Below are 20,364 nucleotides of genomic sequence, written 5' to 3' on the forward strand. Positions count from 1 at the left end.
AAAATCATAGGTTTGGTTTGAAGGTCATAATAAATAAGTTGCTTGGATTTTCGACTAAATAAACACGCATTTCAAGTTCTCTTCAAGTTGTGAAATTTAACGCTGACGGTGGTGAGATTTTAAAGAATATAAAGTCATGATTGAAACAGCCTACATCTTCATGTTATTGTTGAAAGTTCTCTTTCGCTCGTTATTACTGAATCTCGCTAGAACTTTATTCCCAACTTAAAGTTGTCAGTCTTCATCATCAAATATATTTAGGCAAAATGACATACCAATTAACCTCCGATCAAGACAATCCTTTAGTATATTATTTGCGTACGTTACATAAGTCACTTAACATATAATTAAGCAACACGTGTCGTGGCGTAACGAAAACAGTAAAACAACATTTAAGTGTCTAGTTACACACATTTTTATTTTCCTATTTTATACCATGATATAAATTTTAACAAAGGATGATTATAAGGGTTCAGTTTATGAACGTCAAGTTACGAGGAACATCAGTCGCGTTGAGTACAGCTGTTGTCTTGCAAGCAACACATTTCGAGTCACAGTATAAAATAATTTCAAAATCACATTGACAAAATATATCCCAGTCACGAATACAGATGCGGTATTCTTCTCATTTTTTTATTGTATGTCGCAAGCATTTGAATCTCACAGCACCAGTTTCACATAAACGAAATTAAATTCTAATTCTTATCTTTTTTTCACAATGGTATCACCAAAACATTCATATACACGCGACATACACTTCGCTAAAAATTACACGGCTAAGTTTTTTTATACTTTAATTCTAGGGTTAAGACATACATTACCTAAACAATAAAATAACTTACAATCTAATAACTGTTTACACACTAAACGGAATATTTTAGATAGACGAGTCGTTATATAATCGGAAGTGGAAGCAGAGAATGCCTGGTTAGGTTTTGGCACGTCCGGTGCAACTAGTTACACATTCAAACATACCAAGTCCATTACAATTGTTAACATATTCAAAATTGTTATTTTCAACTCACTTTGATATGTTGATTTCATAAAAAAGATACTCATCACATATCACTGTTGAATTTAGGAATCAGGGTCACTTGATAGTTGAAAAAATTGCAATGGAAAAATATTTTTCAAAATCTTCATTGAATAAATAAGTTTTATATAATAAAATACTATGCTGGATGAAAGTCTAATATATATAAAATAACTCACGTACAAAAAAAATTGCCACAATAACTATATTAATTAGATACATAATAGAACTGAACAATAATTGCACTCCTAATACATAAACAATTGAAATTCGATAGATTTCGAAATTTTATTAAATTTACTATCTAAACAATGGACCGAATAGGTACGAAGTTAACTAAATCACAATGTTTTTATATAAATTAAATATCGAGCTACAGATATTAAATAAACTCGATACCTTTAGAGACTGTATTCATAAGTACTATTGATTTCAGAAATGACGACTAGATCCAAAGAGCTCATTTAATTTTTACCTGAATGCTATACCAATTATAGAAGTACTTATCCTAGCCTATTTCAAAGAATTTGTTCAAAGTATGAAAAAATACATTCTAAATAACCTCACATTTCAGACTAAAATTCACAAATAATGATTAATGGTTTTGTTGTTGGAAATGTAAAATGTTGAAATTTAAATAGAATCAGCTCTCAGTTTTTGTTTTGTACACATTGTATTCATATATGTTGTTTATCAAATACAATTAGAAAGCAGCTATGACTATTTTGTTTGGAAACTTATAGATATTTTTGTCTTGGACTCCGTTTCTAAAATGTCATTTGACATTTGTACCCAGTTTCATTAATACAAATTTTAAAACTGCGAGTTTGTTCTCTATGCGAATATTTATAATGAAAACAATGACAACTTTAAAAAATACGTCATTTTTATTATTTTCATTGTATACTAAAAGCGAAAGATTCATTTATTAAAACAAATTAAAGATACATCCATAACTTGAAATTATTGGCAAATATTTGGAAACATCGAATTAACAATGAGAGACATTGCTTCATGTACTTGCACATAAGAGTAGTAACTATTAAATAGTTTAGTTATGTACCGACAAAGTGATTGATTGATACAAACGAGACAATTCATTGGCAGTCGAGTAGTTATTTAATAATCTTATAATTAACCATCCAAATCACATATCTATACCAACCAATTACAAAAGCAATCAGTACACCCTGCAATAGACGAATGCTACTAATTCCCATGAAATATTTGGGAGAGATACTTAAGTAGTACAAGTTACAAGTGTTTGAGATCGACACATAATTGTGGCATAAATTGACCCAATCACTTTTAAGCCTATGTAGATATATGTTTCGTTTAACCTATCGCAGTATTCGTATAACACGGGCGATATAGGTCAACAAAAAAAAATTTATAACTAAAAAACTCGTCGCCTAAAATAATAGTCATACCGTTTCGAAGCGATAAAAATTCACATTAATTGCAACTAAATATTGACAAGCCATTCTAAAGGTACGCACTTTTTTCAATGTTTTAAATTGTAAATAGTTACTTTTAAATATTATAGACTTTCGTAATATTTAGAAATATCTAGAAAAACATTTATACTGGAGTAAAATAACAAGTGTTTCGAAAAAACAATTGAAAAACATGCATACCAGTAAATGGGTAATGTTAGCTTATATTAACGTGAACAGGATGGAGTTAAAACAGAGTGGTATTGAGTATGATAGTTTTCCATGTAGCAGGCAAAGCAATCATGTCGCATAACGCTTAGTCCAGAGGCGCGCGATACGATCGTGTTCTTCTCTGTTTTGAAGATACTGCGTCGCAATACTGCCCACTAATGGATCAGCTGAAATATTAAATGTTATATCAGTTAGTTGCAGTAGTTAGAAGAAAGGAATCCTAACCAAAGATCACAGGTTCAAACCAGACGAGCATCATCAAATTTTCATTGCTTAATCTCTATTTTTAATACATCTTGTGATGTTATACGAAGCTGTGAGGCAACCAACATGTGATGAATGACAATTATCTACATATGTATCTACCAATAAGCATTAGAGCTGTGTAGTGGAATAAGCTCGGACCATTCTCTTTAATTGGAGAGGTCCAGCATTGTCGCATACTATAAAGGCTGGTGCTTTTATAACATTATCAAAAATCAACTAACAACATTAATTTTTTATTTCTGTAACAGGCATGACAACCATCAATAATACAAACACAGTCTCACATTGATAATGAGCAATATAACTATTTTAAATGAAATAAATTACATTTACATATATAAAGTTGTAACAAATATTAATCTGAACTTAACTTTAATTTTATTTACTATAAAATTTTGGGTATTTCAAATTGTCATTGTAAGACAGAAAAACGTAGATCTACTTGATTGATGTACTGACATGTGCCCGACTGAGACACTGGCTAGCTCGAAATAATTTTCCATTCAGAACATGACAAATTCTAAAAACATATTTAGAACATGATAACTCTCACTAATGTGTAAATTTTGGCTTTCTATAGAATCATTTGAGAACTCATACAACTATATGCACATAATGTTTATCCAATACTATAAATAGCATCATATCATATCATAATAAATATAATACTGTCAAAATAAATACAAAGTTTTTAAAATGAGGAGCTACCCCTTGTAAATTGTTCCATTACTAAGCTAAACTAAACTTCAAATTAATGTTATTATTTATAATTGCTCCAACACTACATTCTACTTTGGCATGTTCAGGTTAGTAAGTTCAAAGCAGGCTGTTTGTCTCCTGCTATTTTATAGTAGTTAAATAAAATCTTTATATTATTCTAATCCTAATCAGCGGTAGCTGTTTGATCCTTGTAATGATATAATATGTAAGTTAAGTGACAGTAAGCAGATATATATATTTTTTAAGATATTGCTCTCATCAACATGAAAAGTGTTTATGATATAAAAACAAAATGACTATGTTATGTCTATGTTATTGTTTTATATTTTTTTGTAAATTCAATATAATATTCGATGAGTTCATATTCCTAGTAGTACAATAGTAATATATTATAAGTATTATAAACCTGAGAAAATTATTCAATGTATGGTTAATTAAAAAAAAATTATGATAATAAATTTACCTGGATTACAATCAGTCAAGAGTGAGCATATGGACAGAAGAACTTTTGAGATAGTCAAAGCTGGTGACCAGTTGTCTTTAAGAATATCTAGACAGATCACTCCCTGGCTGTTGATGTTACAATGGTATATCCTAGTTCGGAATGTCACCTGAAATTATTATCTATTATTTAAAATTGAGTTGTTTATATGTTTTGTTGACAACTTGTTGATAAGTCTTATCAAAGCCAATACATTGTTAAATCTTTATAAAAATTCAACTAATACTAATATTTATTGATAATACTAATAATAAATGTATAAATATAAACATATATCTTCTTAAAAGAGAATATAAACTATAAACCATCCAAATATAACCAATAGTTTAAGAATTTCATTAAAGAGATTAGATTAATTATTCGAGTTTTTACAAATATTGAAAATATTTTATGTCTTAGCAAAATTATTTCTATTAAGAAAATATTAGTTCTCTAAATTTTCCCATGTCTTTTATAGAAAGGAAATAATTTATAATTTAATCCTAAATATGATAAAACTAAGTATATAAAAAGGTTTTTAAATAATATATATCATTTTGTTAAATTTAACTTGCCTTAGGAGGTTTGAAAGGGTATTCTGCTGAGAAATGAATGTCGAGAAAGAAGACTCCACCTTCATACACTGAGCCTGGTGGTCCAAGGATTGTTGAAACCCACTCATACAGGTTATCACCTTTTGGTCCCGCACTGCAATTTGGTGGAGGGTCCAGAGTGATTTCAGCCAATTCCTTTTGAATCCTTTTTGCAGACGTACCAAGTGCTTTCGACATTTTTGGATTTGGTTTATTCTCCTTAGATTCTGGTTTATTCTCCCCAATAGCTCCGCTTGAATTGCCTCCGCCTCTGCCGCGTCCTGTGCCACTTCCTGATGAACCAGATGCACCAGACATTATCTAAAAGCATCAAAAAACTCATTCTGCTAAACCAAAGAGCAACTTGTTAGTAAGCCAATATAAGCTTGTGTTAAGTATATGAGACAACACTGACATTACATAAGTCTACTATTTACTACACCATTAACAAAATCACAAGAACACAATGACCTATTTAATACATAAAAGTGAAATAATGAGAATATTAAATAAAAAAGTAATACAAAAAGCAAAAAATAATATGAACGAATTTATATAACATATTCTGGTAATTGTATTTACTAAATTAAGAACCTGGACCTTTATCAACTGATATCAAGACTAAGCATTAATGAATGTGTTTAAGTTATATTGTTAAGAAAAGTATTAGATATTACAAATATAAACATTGATGTTTAGACTTTTTTTTTCAAAGCAGAATATCTTCTTTTTTTTTAAACGAATGAACAATGACTAATTACTGAACATAATATAGAGACGATTTATCACTTGTTTTGGAGGATGGAAGTCTTCAACGCTTTGATTAAGTATTGAAATAAATAAAAAAAAAGTATTTTCTTGTAAAACATCAGGACATCTTTCGAACAAAGAAATTCTTCCTTCGTGTGATTAACTCCCTTCTCAAGAACAAATAATTAAAAATATATATTATAATTAAACGACAATTAACAAAAGAAAGTAAAATAATTGCCTAAACAAATATTTAATGGAAAAAGATTATTTGTACCTTACGAATAACAGTCGGCCATCTTGTGGGCTTGCGTTATCCGATAATTTACAATTTTTTGGCCAACCACTGTGACAATTCTAATAACTATATGTATCCCAAAACGCAATCAATAGAAGACAAAGGAACCCATCCAGAATATGTACAATTTGTGTTATGATAATAATTCAAACTCCGTGTTAGATGCTCCGAACTGCAAAGCGCAAATAGGCAGCCTGTTACTTTTCCAGAGGATAATATACACACAATTTAAAAGATCTATAGAAGTTATAAAATAACTATGTTATACCTTACTAAAAATAAATGTTGATTTGGCCTGTTTTCGTTAAAGATGTTAGAGCTTCAATCCTCTTCTACCACATTTCGTCCATTTGTACATTACCCTCACCAGCACAACTGAAAGTCACAAACGCACACACGTTTGTCACAAAAACAAATCTTCCTCATTCAAAATTATGCAAAAAAATAAGTGTTAATCTCAATTAACTTACGTGTAGATATATTTAACCTAAGATTGTATTTATTTGAAAAATATTTATCGAGTAATAGATTATTTTCACAAGTTCACAATGCACAACCACTTTCCGACATGTTTATTAAAAAACCGGCATGTTGCCATATGAAGATTTTAACATTAACAAAAAACAAACAAAACAGATTGTTTGGTATACTTTCTTCATGTTTTAATCCATACAAAAAATATTGTAACTAAAATAATAACAAAATATTACGGCATATGAAATAATAAATTGAATAACGTTAGTTATTTAATTAATTAATTAAGGTGCCAAATGAAAATTACAAAGTTTCATACGTATTTTTTAAAATTAAAATAGAACTTCAATGACTTTAAAAAGTATTATGTGTTATCATTGCATATATTTTAATTTTAATATTTGATAGTAAATTTTGAATAAAATACCTGAAATTTTTAATGTTTTAGGATTTTTTGTAATTTTTTACATAAAATTACAATTAATTTTCTTCTTCAGACATTTGTCCCTTTGTCTTTTCATTTCGATTATTTGAGGGAAAATATTTCAGAACCTTGCAACTCTTGTTTTGGTCTGACTCTGACAACTTGAGAGTTTGACATTTAATGTGATCAAGAGTGTAGTGATACCTATTATAATTTATAATAATATTGGTATCATTTGGAGTTAATAAGACTATTTCCATTTAATACATATATTTTAATATTTTAGTTGTAAAGTAAAAAAACGCAAGATGGGAAAACGTCAACATCAAAAAGACAAAATGTATTAATTTGTTAAGCAACAAAACTTTATGGAGTAAATGTTCATTACAAAATTTTATTTACGTATTTATTGTTATAGGTACATTACACACACTGAATGGACCACTATTTATGGTGGAAAAAGATCAGGAACGCTTATAGAAGAGGACACATCATTTAAACGACTCCCTTTTGATCACTGTTGCTTATGTTTACAACCATTTAATGAACCATTCTGTGATGCAGATGGAAATATATTTGAGTTGCAACCCGTAATACCATTTTTGAAGAAGTTTAAAGTTAATCCTGTGACTGGAAAGGTAAAAGCATGGTGGTAGTGTTACTAGTTTGAATTTGAATAGCTACAAAATTAAATAATCTAGCTTAATTTATATAAAAACATATTCTTACTTATAATTTTTGTCATAATATTTTATTATACTTATTACAAACATATGTAGTTTTTATTGTTTGTTTATGTTGAAATTCAACATGACCAATAATGCTATTTATTTTCTTTTAAGATCTAGTTAATTTTCTCAGGAATTTCATTTTCAACTAGAGTGAAAAATATAGTATAAAATTAATTTTTAATTGACTATGAACTAAATGCTTGTTAAATATTTTTTATATTTACTTTCAGAAAATTGACATAAAGAGTTTGATCAAACTTAACTTTTTTAAGAATTCAGCAGGAGAATACCATTGTCCAGTATTATTTAAACCATTCACAAAGAACTCTCATATTGTTGCTATTAGTACCAGTGGTAATGTCTACTGCTATGAAGCTGTCGAACAACTCAATATCAAAGGGAAGAATTGGAAAGACCTCATTAATGACACACCATTTACAAGAGCCGATATCATCACTATACAGGATCCTAATCACTTGGGAAAATTTAATATATCTAATTTCCATCATATAAAAAACAGTTTGAGGATCGAGACTGAAGGTAACAGTGCTTTTATCAAATTGTTTATTACAGTATATATAACCTGATTAATATCAACTGTTTTTTAACATTTAATTATACACATACAATATAATAATACATCAATTATAAATATTTAATATGAATTCATATTGCATCCAAACCTTCTCCTTGATGGGGTAGAAGGCCTTAGCCCAGCATGTTTATTTACCGGCTGTTACTTTTTTATATTGATTTTACATGTTCTATTCTAACTACCATGATACACTATGCTGTAAAAAACCTGAGAGAAGAATATTCTGCTTAATTGCAGTGTTACATATGGCTGCAAATAAGCACCTACATTCCGGAGCATCTTTAATATAACTATAATTTATTAAACAGTAAACAATAAGATATTTTCAATTAGCATACATTTTATAATTCTTACTAAGTGTATGTTTTATATATGTTATGTTTATATTTGAATGAGGTAATTCAAAAGAGATTAAGTCACCTTTAACACTTTCACAGAGGAGATTGCTCTGAAGAAAGATCCCCATGCCAGACTAAAGACTGTATCAGCTGAGACAAGGGATATCCTACAAGAGCTTGACAAAGAATATAAGGCACCTGAAAATAATGAAGTTAAAAAGGAGGAAGTAAGAGATCTCTTGCTTATGTTTTACATTTCATTTTCATTAATATCTGCCAAGATTAATTTATATATGTGTGAGCTGGCAGTAGGTGAGACATGTAAACTGTATAAGTCAATTAAATTATACATGCTTAGACCATCAGCCAGCTTGAGGAATGGCATTCTAGAAAATGCTTCAAAATTTCTTCAAGATGCCTTTTTTGACATTTGTGTTCAGTTACTACTGAATACCTACCTCAATTAATACTCTTTCTACTCTTATATCAATACAATTCTGCTAAAACATTTTGTTAACACAAAACCAAAAAAAAAATGAATTAAAAATTTCCATTGCTTTTTTATTGAATTGTAATTCCTCCATCTCCATATCATTCCGCTTATACACCACTAAATCCTTTGTACAAATCATAATTTGTAATATTTTTATTTTGCGTGGTAAATAACTATGTTTTAAATTTTCTATAGTTAGCAGATAAATTCAATGCAGCTCACTATTCAACTGGTATGGTGGCGGCAAGTTTCACATCAACAGCCATGGTACCTGAGACAACGCACCAAGCTGCTATACTGTGTGAGGATGAAGTTAAATATGACAGAGTTAAGAAAAAAGGTAAAGTATTTTAGCAAAATAATGTTGTTATAACCCTTAACCAATAGAATGAATGAGTGGGTTGTACCCATCAAAATTGGTCTGTACTGAGTGTGAGGTATGGTGAAAATGAATACATTAGAATGAAAAAAAATATTGTTTGAAAATATATTATATAAAATGGAGAGTATTATATTTACGGAGTCCACACTTTCTTCATTTGCTACTTTCCTCTGGTAATCGACCCGACGACGCATGCGAGACCCCAAAAGACTATGCATATATATATATATATATATATATACATTGCAATACTTAAGTTTTTTATAAGATAAAAACGGTGTATTGGAAATTAGATAATGTCATCGTTTTATGTTAACTATAACATTATTTAGATTTTTAAATGCAACTTTGTTAATTATAATTTTTTTTAGCTAAATAAATCGTATATTTTATTTTTATTTGTTTAAGGATATGTAAGATTAGTAACTAATCTCGGACAATTAAATTTTGAATTATATTGCGACGTGACGCCTAAAGCTTGCGATAACTTCATAAAGCACTGTCTCAATGGATACTACAATGGAACTAAGTTTCATAGATCGATAAGGAACTTTATGGTAAGTGTATAAGTAGAGTTTGCATAACCCATATTTTAATAAAACTTTTAACATTTCTCTGTCCTTTTTGTTTTTCATAAAATTAAATTCATATTTAATTTTCATAATTAGAGAAAATTAAATATTGATGAAGTAGATGATGAATTCACTTGACAAAGTTTTTGAGGCAATTTGTATGAAGTTTCATTTGGTTATTTAAAAAAGGAAGAAGTTATGTAACTATATTCCTCTATGATTAGATTCAAGGTGGCGATCCTACTGGAACAGGTTTAGGCGGAGAGTCTATATGGAAAAAACCGTTTGAGGATGAACTAAAACCGAATCTGCACCACACTGGGCGCGGTGTACTCGCTATGGCCAACTCTGGTCCCAATACAAACGGTTCTCAATTGTAAGTCGATAATATATTGCACCCTAAATATCTTATTGTTATTTAATTCCTAAACAATTAAAAACCCCAATATTTTTTTTACAATCCATAATTAATATATTTTAGATCTTGACCAATGTCTCAATGCAAGGTTAACTTAACTACTGCCATTTGGAATAGACTTTACAGCTTAAAAAACAAATCCCGAAACAAACAGAAACTTTTTTTAGTTTCAAGCAAAGTGTTTTATTATATATATACATATTGTTCCAGCTTCATCACATTTCGCTCCTGTAAACAATTGGATGGGAAGCATACAATATTTGGCAAATTAGTTGGTGGATTAGACACATTAAGTGCAATGGAACAGATTGAAGTAGATAATAAAGACAGGCCTATACAAGATATTATCATTGAAGTAGCTCAGGTTTTTGTTGATCCATTTGCTGAGGCTGAAGAACAGGTGAGTCTGACTTTACTCTTATATACATATATATTTACTATACAACTGTTTGCAAATATTTTTTCGTCTTTGTTATTTAACGATAATTTGAAATTTTTGAAGTGACAGTATGTATTTAAATTATTAAAAGTGATGTTAATGTAGAAATCCATTATCGTTAAACATTACATCATGCAATATAATCATAAATATATACTTTAACATTATGCCATATTTTTATTGCTTGCTTAGGTATAAACTGCATGTTAATCTTAACTTTCTATACCACTATAGCTGTAAGTTCATACTACTCATTATATCAACTACATTTATACATATGTGATAAAAATATATTTTGGGGTAGCAATTTAATCATATCAGTAATTACTTATTATCCCTGAAATTATTCTGTATATTCAAAGATTGTTATATTTCATAGCTTGCTTTGGAAAGGGCTGAAGAAATGAAAAAACGCGCAGCAGAACAGGAACTCGGTGTTAAACCAAAAAAAGGCTCAACACAACCTCTCAAAGTATTTAGAGATGGAGTCGGTAAATATTTGAATTTACAAGAAGAACCCTCAACAAGCAAACCATCAGTAAATCAAGAAGTTCCTGCAAAGAAAGCTAAAAAAGATGGTAAATATAACTTTGGAACCTTCGAATCATGGTAATAAAAATAATGAGTGTATATATAGTAATAATAAAGTATATTTCAACATTACATACATTTATTTCGTACCCCTAATACCAATATTAAACAAGTAATTCATACTAATCTTATACAACATAGAATGTAAATTAGTACAATATTGTTAACAATGTTAAATCTTATAATTATGATACATGATTTGATAAATACTGATGACAACTCAAATACTAGAAATATTTACAAAATTATCCTTTGGAAGCATAGCCACTAATTATTTATGTTCGCAATCCATCCAACTAGCTTTCATGGTGGCTGTAAGCGTATTTCTTTTGTAGGTCAGTGTACATACCTTCACACACCCCAGGTACACAGGACATATTGATAAAACTTTTAAGAATGTTTGTGTGCTATAAAGCTATTTTATATATGATGTCGTGCCCTGGTAATAAATGATTAATCCAGGCCATTTAAGAAGATTAATTACAAACACAATTTGTCAAAAAAAAATATAAGGACTAATGTATTTATTTCCAAATCAGTTGATTTTTGACAGTCTATTAGCAAGTATAATGCTTCTTATAATAATAATTTTATCTTCAATGAAATATTTAAATAATTACCACAATTACTTCAACTTGTTGTTTCAGAAACTACAGATTACTACCTTATTCATAATACAATTAATATAATTCTAAAATGCATATCTTTTTCCTTTAAATTTCTAAACATTACAATAACATTTGCTACAGGCAGTAAATCTGGTGCAGTAACTTAACTAATTGTCAAGAATGGTAAAATTCAAACCTTTCAGTTAAACTGCTATTTAATTAAAATTCTGACGACGACGAACAGTTCTCTGCTTGTCAAACCTCATTTCCATTTCTTCCAATACTTTTGGTGTGTAACGGACGACAAGTTTTACAGATCCCACGGCCTGTTTTAATAATTCCACAGCCTTTTCATGATTTTCACCTTCTACTGACACACCATTGACAGATAAAAGCTGGTCTCCTCTTTTTAAGCCTCCATGACGATCAGCTACACCACCGGGTATAATTCTTGAAATATATATGGGGGAATTTTGTTCCTTGCCACCCATGACGTTAAATCCAAGCCCCTCTTCCGTTTTAGGAAGTTCAACAACGCGGGGATGAGCATGGCCTTCTGCTGCTGCGAAAGCTGCTACTGTCGCTTTAGCTGTAGCAGAAGCCCGAATATCCGCCGAACCTTGAATATCTACTGTCTCATATACATGCTCATAAACTTCTCTAACAGCATTTAAAAAATCACTTTGAAGCACTTTTTGCAATGCAGCTAATTTTGTAGCAGGTACTTCGCCACTTTGTTGAAGTTTTTCCAACAGTTCTATTGCTCTTTTAATATCTCGTGCTAGAGTCAATTGCTCCCCTGTAGTACTCATTTTTAAATTTGATGTGTGTAGGACTTTTAAATGGGCGTGTTTATTACTGATGTACTACTTCTCAAGTTAATCGATACGGATACAAAATACATTTACATTATCTGATCTGCCATTCTGTCAGACTTAGCTGTCACTTTGACAACAAAATAAAATGTACATTTTCTACATAATATCTAATGTTAATGACATTTTCAGCTATATACGATACTGAAAACAAGAATCATAATATCCATTAATATTTTGGAACATTTCTTATAATGTATTAATATTATTTACATTTAAATGTTTTACCAAAACGAACGAATATTAGAACGCAGCCCAGGACAATAGTCACAAAAAAGGACAATTTGTAAATGTGATAGTGACAGTTTGTCAGGTGTGCCAACAATTAAGAATTTGCCATATTTGGCTAATATTTTCGTGTATAATTTTGGTGAGATAAGTGTATATTTATAGCATCTTCTATACGAGAGAGCTCATTTTTACATTTCGATGTATGAATTAATGTAAGAAAAAAAATACTTTATATATTGTATTAGTGCGTCAGGTGTAAGAAGATTTCGTTACCATGGATGACTTAGGTAAGTAAGCTGTTATCACCATATAACCTGTTTGTCTCGCTCTCAAACCGAATGACGTGTTTTATTTAGAAATGTAATCACCGTTTGTTTGCAACTGTGAACAAAGATTTTTCACTATCCTAAATATTAATATCTAAATTACACGTACTTTAAAAATGTAAAACAACAATTATTTCGATCACTTAACGTAATAAACAACAACTGAAATAATAATTTGTTTACCTGATTTCAAAACACTTACGAAATTTTAATAAATTATCATTTTTTCGTCGAACTACTGATATTACATGATAAAAGATAAGACTTATCATTTTTGTGATGCATAAAATGCTATCACAGTTTGGGTCATTGACCTTTTTCTATTCAAAAATAATATTATTTTTCGTAAAAATATAAAAGTTAATAGTAAAATATGTTATATTTAATATTTCATTTAAAATGAATAGTGTCTGAAACTAACGAGAAAAATAAATGATAATAATAATTATTTTATTTGGAATAGATTAAAATGAATTGGGTACAAAATTGTGGGAATTAGTATATTAAAAACTTTTGTAATTGCTGATAACTTAAAAAAATATATGTAGATGAAATTTATAATTCTAATTTTATTGTTACATTACATTTAGAACACATGTTAAATTAGATGTTTATTCTCATTACAGTATTCTTTCTGAATTTGGTATTTAACAAAATGGGTAAACAAATACTATAAAAATAAACATGTAAAGGCAAGATGCCTTATTGTCAACGTTATCATATGATGAAAGTAAATACTTTTGTAATATGGATCCCAATGAAATATGCTAAAATGCTTTTTAAACAAATAATTTTTCAATTTAACTGAAAACAAGTAAGTACTGGACTTATTTTTTGTCAAACTCTTGAAGAATTGTATCTCATTTATTTATCAAAGCCAATAGAAACTTGTCAATCATTTCTAGTGATTTCTGGTTTAGACCTCTCTTTAGTTTATTGGTTTGTTCTACAAATGATCAACAGAGTGCTAACTAGTGTGTTGATTGAATAATAAAATATGTTAAAATGTTATATTGGTATGAAAAAGGGTAAATATCTACATGTGTTAAAGCATGGAAATGATCTCAGTTTTTCCTTTTAAGAAATGCCAGCCCACATTGTGGAAGGACTATTGTCTAAAGAAACAATTTCTTTGAGAAACCTGTAGACTCAGCATCTCCTGTGATTAATATGTAAACACATTGTGAGCTTGTCTTGTATAGGACTGACTTCCGATATTTTAACTTGCGCTTGACTTGATACTGAACCTGTATGCAAAGACAGTGACATGTGTCAAATTTGATACAAATGTAGGCTCTCTTGATGTATGGTTAGCTTCTTTCAGATATCTCCTTACTGTCCATGAACTAACAAACAACCTCTAACTTGTCTCAGCTCCTATTGTGGGTGTTCTATTAACGAAAACTTAAATCCTCTTGCAATATAGCAGTGACTGAAGCAAATTCTACTGAAAATCCAATTTCGAATAAGAAGGCATGTAACCGACGAAGATGTATTTAATTTAAATTCAATTAAATATCGGAGTATCTGGTAAAAGAATTGTACCTGTTGGCTACTGTGAGGTGTTTAAAGAAGGATCTAATGGAGTACGTAGTATTACGCACGTATCACGGACAGCGAGAACTAGGCGTCAAAAGGATTAACGTTTTACGAGAGTTATTCATTCGGTACTTTCATTCGGATGAGATCATTTAAAAAAATACTGCGTCGATTAATATGATAATGTCGTCATAATGAAACGAATACATTAATCCTACGAACTTTTTATGCGTTAATTTATCTATGTGTTTTGAAGTAACATTGGTTGCGAATAAAGTCGACGATTTATTTACATGTATACTTATAGAATTAATTAAAAAAATATATATATAAGAAGTTGAAGTTACTAGTCATAGACATTAATGATTTATCGAATATATTTGTAAAGTTACTTAATATGCATTTCTGTAATTCTCATGCGAATAAAAGAGTCGTTTTATTTTGGATTATTTAGATTTAATATTTAAAAATGTACAAAACATAAAGTTTACCTTAATAATTTATTATTTCTATAAGTTTATTAAAAATAAACTTATAGAAATAATTTATTCATAACCTGATCGTAGTGGACAAAGATTTTCGTAATAGGTACTTTACTTTACCTTGTGACACATGAATGATGGAATGTTATGATGTTGAAACGAATCTGATTTTATAGAATATAAATAAATGAATTATCAAGCATCTGTACCAAAAAAATAAAAAGCTTATTGTAACTAGTACTAAAGGATATATTGAACAAATTATGATTTCTTTAATTATTTTTTTCTAAATTATTAATATGCTTATTACAAACGAATACTGGGTATCTAAACGAAATACTGACGGACTCACGACGAGATCCGATTGACTTGAAACTTAGCATAGTTACTCCTTTCGCGACGTAGACGCTCAATAACAACAGTCTTTTGGAAGTTGAAACTTTAATTAGAGGTAGTGGGAGACCCGTACAAAGTTGAGACGGACAACTAATACACATATACAAATACTCTATTTCATCCATAACAGAAAAAAAAAAAAACAAATAAATAACATTTGACAGCAAATTGACGCGATACCATTGGTCGAGAGCTTGATTAATCTATTATATTCACTACGGATTTGCAAAAAATGGCGTTTTGAACGTCGACGAAGCTGTTATCGGAATTTTGGAAGGAAAATTAAAGTGGAAATAAGTAATAAATAATAATAATAAAAGTAATAAAGTAGTAAATAAGGTTGCATTATAAATAAAGATATATTAATCATAAACTCTTAGTAGTGCACAATATCGCTGTGTTATTAGCAAATCGCATGAAGTACGTAACAATACTTAGGTTTGTTTATCTTTTTTCCTACTCCCATTGGAATAGGCTATACATATATATCAACATATACATACACATACGTACTATTCGTTGATTACCTCGTTGGTATTGTGGCTAGCTTGATAAGGCCTCGATTCTCGAAGTCATATTGAGTACCCGGTCCGGAACAATTATATAAAATTTTTGGGAACAGCCAGGCGTCTGGAAGCTGTCAGTGCTTTCACCACGCGCCTTGGAAAGTACGTAAATCATACGCCTGAACTGTTTCCGATCGTGACAGATTGCTGTCACATTCATTATTAGTGCAAGGGAACAGGGATTCCGCCTGTGCTCCCTTTAAAATAGCTGCCGTGTCTGAAATCGACCAGGAGGTATACGCAGGATTATGTATGACTAGTTGTCGCGCGCAACTTATCTCGCCTTTTAGGGGTTGATCGTCAATTGTTAAGCATAAAAAAGTAGCGTATGTCTTTTGAGTTTAACCAAATTTCATCAAATTCGGTTGTGGTTTGGCGGTGAAAGAGCAACAGACAGACTTATTTTCCCATTTATAATATTAGTAAAGATGTTATGTAGTTGTAGGTACGATGATATGTCTTCTCTTTTACACTAAAATCAACATTGCCAAAAATCTAAGTTAATATAATAAAATATATACAGAGTATATATGTATATTTACATAACTATTTTTATTTAAATAAACAGGAATCTATTGTACTTGTTTAACTGAAGATTTTTTTTTTTGTGCGTATTGAGGGTCGCTCTTCTATTTTTTATAATTATAATATATATTTATATATATATTTAATTTATAGTAATACCTATATATAGTATAAAAAGTAAGGTTTATCTCAAAAGCAAATTTAAATGGGTTAAATCCATTAAACATATCTTATGTGATAATATTACGACAGAAAAAGAAATCCCTATCAATAAAAAGAAAATTTTTCATGGTCACCTTCTATAAAATGTAATATCGCCGTTGCGTAAAACAAATCATTATTGCTTTTCATTATATTGGCATGATTAATGACCACCTTTGATGCTACCCCACCCAGTAATCTAATAAAAAGCTAATGGCCGCAGGACAAGGCCAGGCATCGATAGACTTCTAAATAGTAAATATATTTATATAGTTTTTTTGCCGTTACTAACAATTCAACTCAAAATATTTTTATGGCAAAGAATATATTTTTTTACGTGACCTATATGAAAATGCGTGTGTGTGTCATTACATACTAATCAAAATCAAAATATACTTTATTCAAGTAGGCTTTTTTTACAAGCACTTTTGAATCGTCATTTAACAAACTACAAGGTTCGAAATGTAGATTCTACCGAGAAGAACCGGCAAGAAACTCAGTAGTTACTCTATTTCAACATTTAAAAATACAGTCATGTTAGTTAAATACAATTATATACATACGTATATAATTATCCTGTATATATTCTTGCAGTATTAACTCCACGCTTTTTTATCATCTGTATAATCTTGTATTGAATAATATGCCTTCTTTACCAATGTATTTTTTACAAATGATTTGAATTTATGAAACGGCAAAGTTAAAAATGTTTGCGGAATTTTATTATAGAAAGGGATACCTTGCCCCAAGAATAATTTATTGACTTTGCGGAGTCGGAATCTTGGCGTTCTAAGCTTATCCTTACTTGTTGTGCACATACGATGATTATCACTGATTTTATCAAAGTGATCAATGCTACTGTGAATATAAATAATATTGTTCTAAATACATTGTGACGCAACAGTGAGTATTCCTGCTTTGTTAAAAACATCCCGAAGAGAGTCTCTAGCTCTAAGATTATAAATAGACCTGATTGCTCTCTTTTGTAAAATAATAACAAATTCAATATCTGCAGCATTACCCCAAAGGAATATGCCACATGACATAATACTGTGAAAATAACCAAAATATACAAATATTGATAAATATCAGTTTGTTGTCTAACTTTTCTAACCGTATGCTGTGGAGCTGAGTCTTCCTGTCAGGGACTAATTCTATTCTATTCCTAAAAACACCGTAGTATGGGCTACATCAAAGCCGCCGTTTAAAGATATATTATACTTTTGCTTTCTAACATTGGGTAGGGTAAAAGCTACATATTTTGTTTTTTGATCATTCAAAACTTATTTACTGTAAACCAATCGTATATCAAATATCAATATCTGTGATAATGCACCGTTCACATCGTCATAGTCAGTTTTTTCCTGTCCACCTTAAAAATCAGTGAAGTGTCGTCAGCAAAGAACACTATATCTCAAATACCTTTAACATAGAAAGGAAGATCATTTATATATACTAGAAATAGAAAGGGATCCTTGTGGAACACGCATTTTTTAAAGAAGATCCAGAAGTCAAAGAGTAACTTATGTCCGGCCTCTGAGAGTATGCGTACCTAACTCTGTTACTAAAGAAGCCTTTCAGCCCAACATACATAGCTATATGTTATGTATACTGTCTGTTGGTAATTCATATTTTAGATTGGAATAGTTTTATACTTTTTGAAGTATGGCGATGATGGGTATTGATTTAATTTACTTGAATTGGTTTCGCAGTATATGCGACAACTCGTCGTGGCGCAATGATTAACCTCTAAAGGGATCATCTTCATAAAGGCCCTTTAAATAGCATTTAGATATTTATATACTGTTATTGTAATGTAGTCTGTAAAATGACTGCATTGATTTAAAAAAATACTGTAACTTTGAACCGTATTTTTTAAGATCCAATATCCAAAGGAATTGATAAATTAATTCATTCGTCACATATCTTAATGTTAACTATAAGATCAAACGAAATCGGCCACTCAGAAACAGACACCATGATCCCAATTCTAAACGAACTGATCTTAACCAATGACTTCAGGTATGATCCAATAAAATACTTTAACGAACGTTATATTTTTAGGAACATTGGTCTAATTGTCATATAGTTAGCTTTTACAACTTTGGACTTTTATCTTGCTGACTTTGGACAATTATTACTGGTGTTTTCTATAAATTCTTATAAGACGCTCCGAATAAGGATGTATTATACTTGTAGGCCCACAACAAAACAAAAAGTTTGCGTTTGATCGTGTCTGTGAGAGTGAAGGAATAGATAGTGCGTCTGTGTTTTTGGACATATTTGTGCACTATATCTTCAAAATGGGAATAGTAAAACAAATAAAAAACTTTTCTGTTTTGTTTGAATGTTATACTAAGCCTGAACATTCTTATAAACGTAATCAAAGCGTCATTCAGGTTAAAGAGTAAAATGTCCATTACACATCTTTATTAAGCTACGTCAAGTTTGTTCAGATCATGTTGAACTCAGTCCTTGTCTTCGTGTTTGTTGTACAAATGTCCGTAATCAACATTTTATTACGCTAACTCACTAGAACCTTAATAATAGTTACATATTTAAATAAAAGTATTGATTAAAAGTACTCTTATAAATTAAATATATGACCACCCGAGTTGTCGTATATCTTTCCCTTCATTACATATACCGTTAATACAACGTAACCCCAACACGACAATGGCTAATTATATTATTGATGTTAGGGTTGCCAGGAGACGATTACGGTTTAATTGTAGTTTGTAAAGCAAGTATTATATGTACATATTTATTTCAATAAATAGATTTTATAAGATTTTTTCATTTGAATCGTTTGTTTATTTGGATAATATCGGGTTGTTTAAAGTGTGGCAGCCCTAACTATTCCCCCTTAACAATTAGCCTGATTATCTGTTGTTCAGGTTCGTTAGAGACTGTTGAAATACGTGAATGACACACCTACCTCATAATAAACTTATCACATATTTCAGTGCCCTGTTTAGTTTATTTCAGATTTCAAACATTTGACATTTAACTAACGAACTTAACGACAAATTGAAAAGTTCACTTCGAATGCTCGCTGATTTCGTTGAGCAATGGGTATCTGGTTCGAATAAATGTATAACTTGACAGTGGTCTTTCCTAACATAAAATTCTAGTCCTGTTATATGGTTTTTCTTGGCGATTACATTCAAATGCCAACAGACCGAGATTAAACTGTATTAATTCTTTAATTCTTGTGGCAATTGTATAATGTGTAACTGTGAGCTCATGAATAAACCTGAAAATACAAATTGCGTCATAGCACGTCACGGGCAATTTTCTGATGAGTTGCGTGTTACGTTCCCGATGTCAGTCAGTTCGACGCGTACAC

At 30.0% G+C, this 20,364-nt stretch overlaps 4 protein-coding genes across 8 annotated transcripts in view; 2 read left to right on the forward strand and 2 right to left on the reverse strand.

Moving 5' to 3' along the window:
- Positions 1-397: 397 nt before the first annotated feature.
- LOC125064593 (ubiquitin-conjugating enzyme E2-24 kDa) lies at positions 398-6,415 on the reverse strand. 5 transcript variants are annotated; one of them, XM_047671720.1, is made up of 6 exons: positions 6,280-6,415; positions 6,078-6,184; positions 5,789-5,981; positions 4,744-5,082; positions 4,151-4,298; positions 398-2,867 (listed from the first exon to the last, which is right to left on the reverse strand). In XM_047671720.1, the coding sequence occupies exons 4-6, from the start codon at positions 5,077-5,079 to the stop codon at positions 2,770-2,772; spliced, it is 582 nt and encodes a 193-aa protein (XP_047527676.1). In that variant the 5' UTR covers positions 5,080-5,082; positions 5,789-5,981; positions 6,078-6,184; positions 6,280-6,415; the 3' UTR covers positions 398-2,769. The 5 variants fall into 5 exon arrangements, with proteins under 5 accessions (XP_047527676.1, XP_047527679.1, XP_047527678.1 ...); XM_047671723.1 differs by having other exon boundaries at positions 4,744-5,054; positions 6,280-6,399; XM_047671722.1 differs by lacking the exon at positions 5,789-5,981 and having other exon boundaries at positions 6,083-6,184; positions 6,280-6,399.
- A 489-nt stretch (positions 6,416-6,904) lies between these two features.
- On the forward strand, positions 6,905-11,327 carry LOC125064786 (RING-type E3 ubiquitin-protein ligase PPIL2). The gene is made up of 9 exons (XM_047672012.1): positions 6,905-7,047; positions 7,126-7,345; positions 7,669-7,978; positions 8,471-8,598; positions 9,060-9,204; positions 9,655-9,803; positions 10,043-10,194; positions 10,447-10,636; positions 11,055-11,327. The coding sequence occupies exons 1-9, from the start codon at positions 7,016-7,018 to the stop codon at positions 11,286-11,288; spliced, it is 1,560 nt and encodes a 519-aa protein (XP_047527968.1). The 5' UTR covers positions 6,905-7,015; the 3' UTR covers positions 11,289-11,327.
- LOC125064787 (protein lin-7 homolog C) lies at positions 11,207-12,813 on the reverse strand. Its single transcript, XM_047672013.1, has one exon. The coding sequence runs from the start codon at positions 12,684-12,686 to the stop codon at positions 12,090-12,092; it is 597 nt and encodes a 198-aa protein (XP_047527969.1). The 5' UTR covers positions 12,687-12,813; the 3' UTR covers positions 11,207-12,089.
- A 326-nt stretch (positions 12,814-13,139) lies between these two features.
- The window catches only part of LOC125064456 (paxillin), a 64,332-nt gene continuing 57,107 nt past the window's right edge, over positions 13,140-20,364 (forward strand). The window contains exon 1 of the mRNA XM_047671482.1: positions 13,140-13,267. Within this exon, the coding sequence (XP_047527438.1) occupies positions 13,255-13,267 (13 nt within the window). The 5' untranslated portion in view covers positions 13,140-13,254. The remainder of the gene's footprint in view (positions 13,268-20,364) is intronic.

The sequence above is a fragment of the Vanessa atalanta genome, chromosome 6 (assembly GCF_905147765.1).
Source record: "Vanessa atalanta chromosome 6, ilVanAtal1.2, whole genome shotgun sequence".
Taxonomy (NCBI): domain Eukaryota; kingdom Metazoa; phylum Arthropoda; class Insecta; order Lepidoptera; family Nymphalidae; genus Vanessa; species Vanessa atalanta.

Bases quoted from the DNA above. Each gene is read 5' to 3' on its own strand.
- LOC125064786 (XM_047672012.1), top strand. From the start codon at position 7,016: ATGGGAAAACGTCAACATCAAAAAGACAAAAT. The intron at 7,979-8,470 runs GTAACAGTGCTT...ACACTTTCACAG, and splicing joins TTTGAGGATCGAGACTGAAG to AGGAGATTGCTCTGAAGAAA. The intron at 10,195-10,446 runs GTAAGTCGATAA...ATATTGTTCCAG, and splicing joins AATACAAACGGTTCTCAATT to CTTCATCACATTTCGCTCCT.
- LOC125064593 (XM_047671720.1), bottom strand. From the start codon at position 5,079: ATGTCTGGTGCATCTGGTTCATCAGGAAGTGGCACAGGACGCGGCAGA. The intron at 4,299-4,743 runs GCAAGTTAAATT...TAATAATTTCAG, and splicing joins ACCCTTTCAAACCTCCTAAG to GTGACATTCCGAACTAGGAT. The intron at 2,868-4,150 runs GTAAATTTATTA...TTAATATTTCAG, and splicing joins CTTGACTGATTGTAATCCAG to CTGATCCATTAGTGGGCAGT.
- LOC125064787 (XM_047672013.1), bottom strand. From the start codon at position 12,686: ATGAGTACTACAGGGGAGCAATTGACTCTAGCACGAGATATTAAAAGA.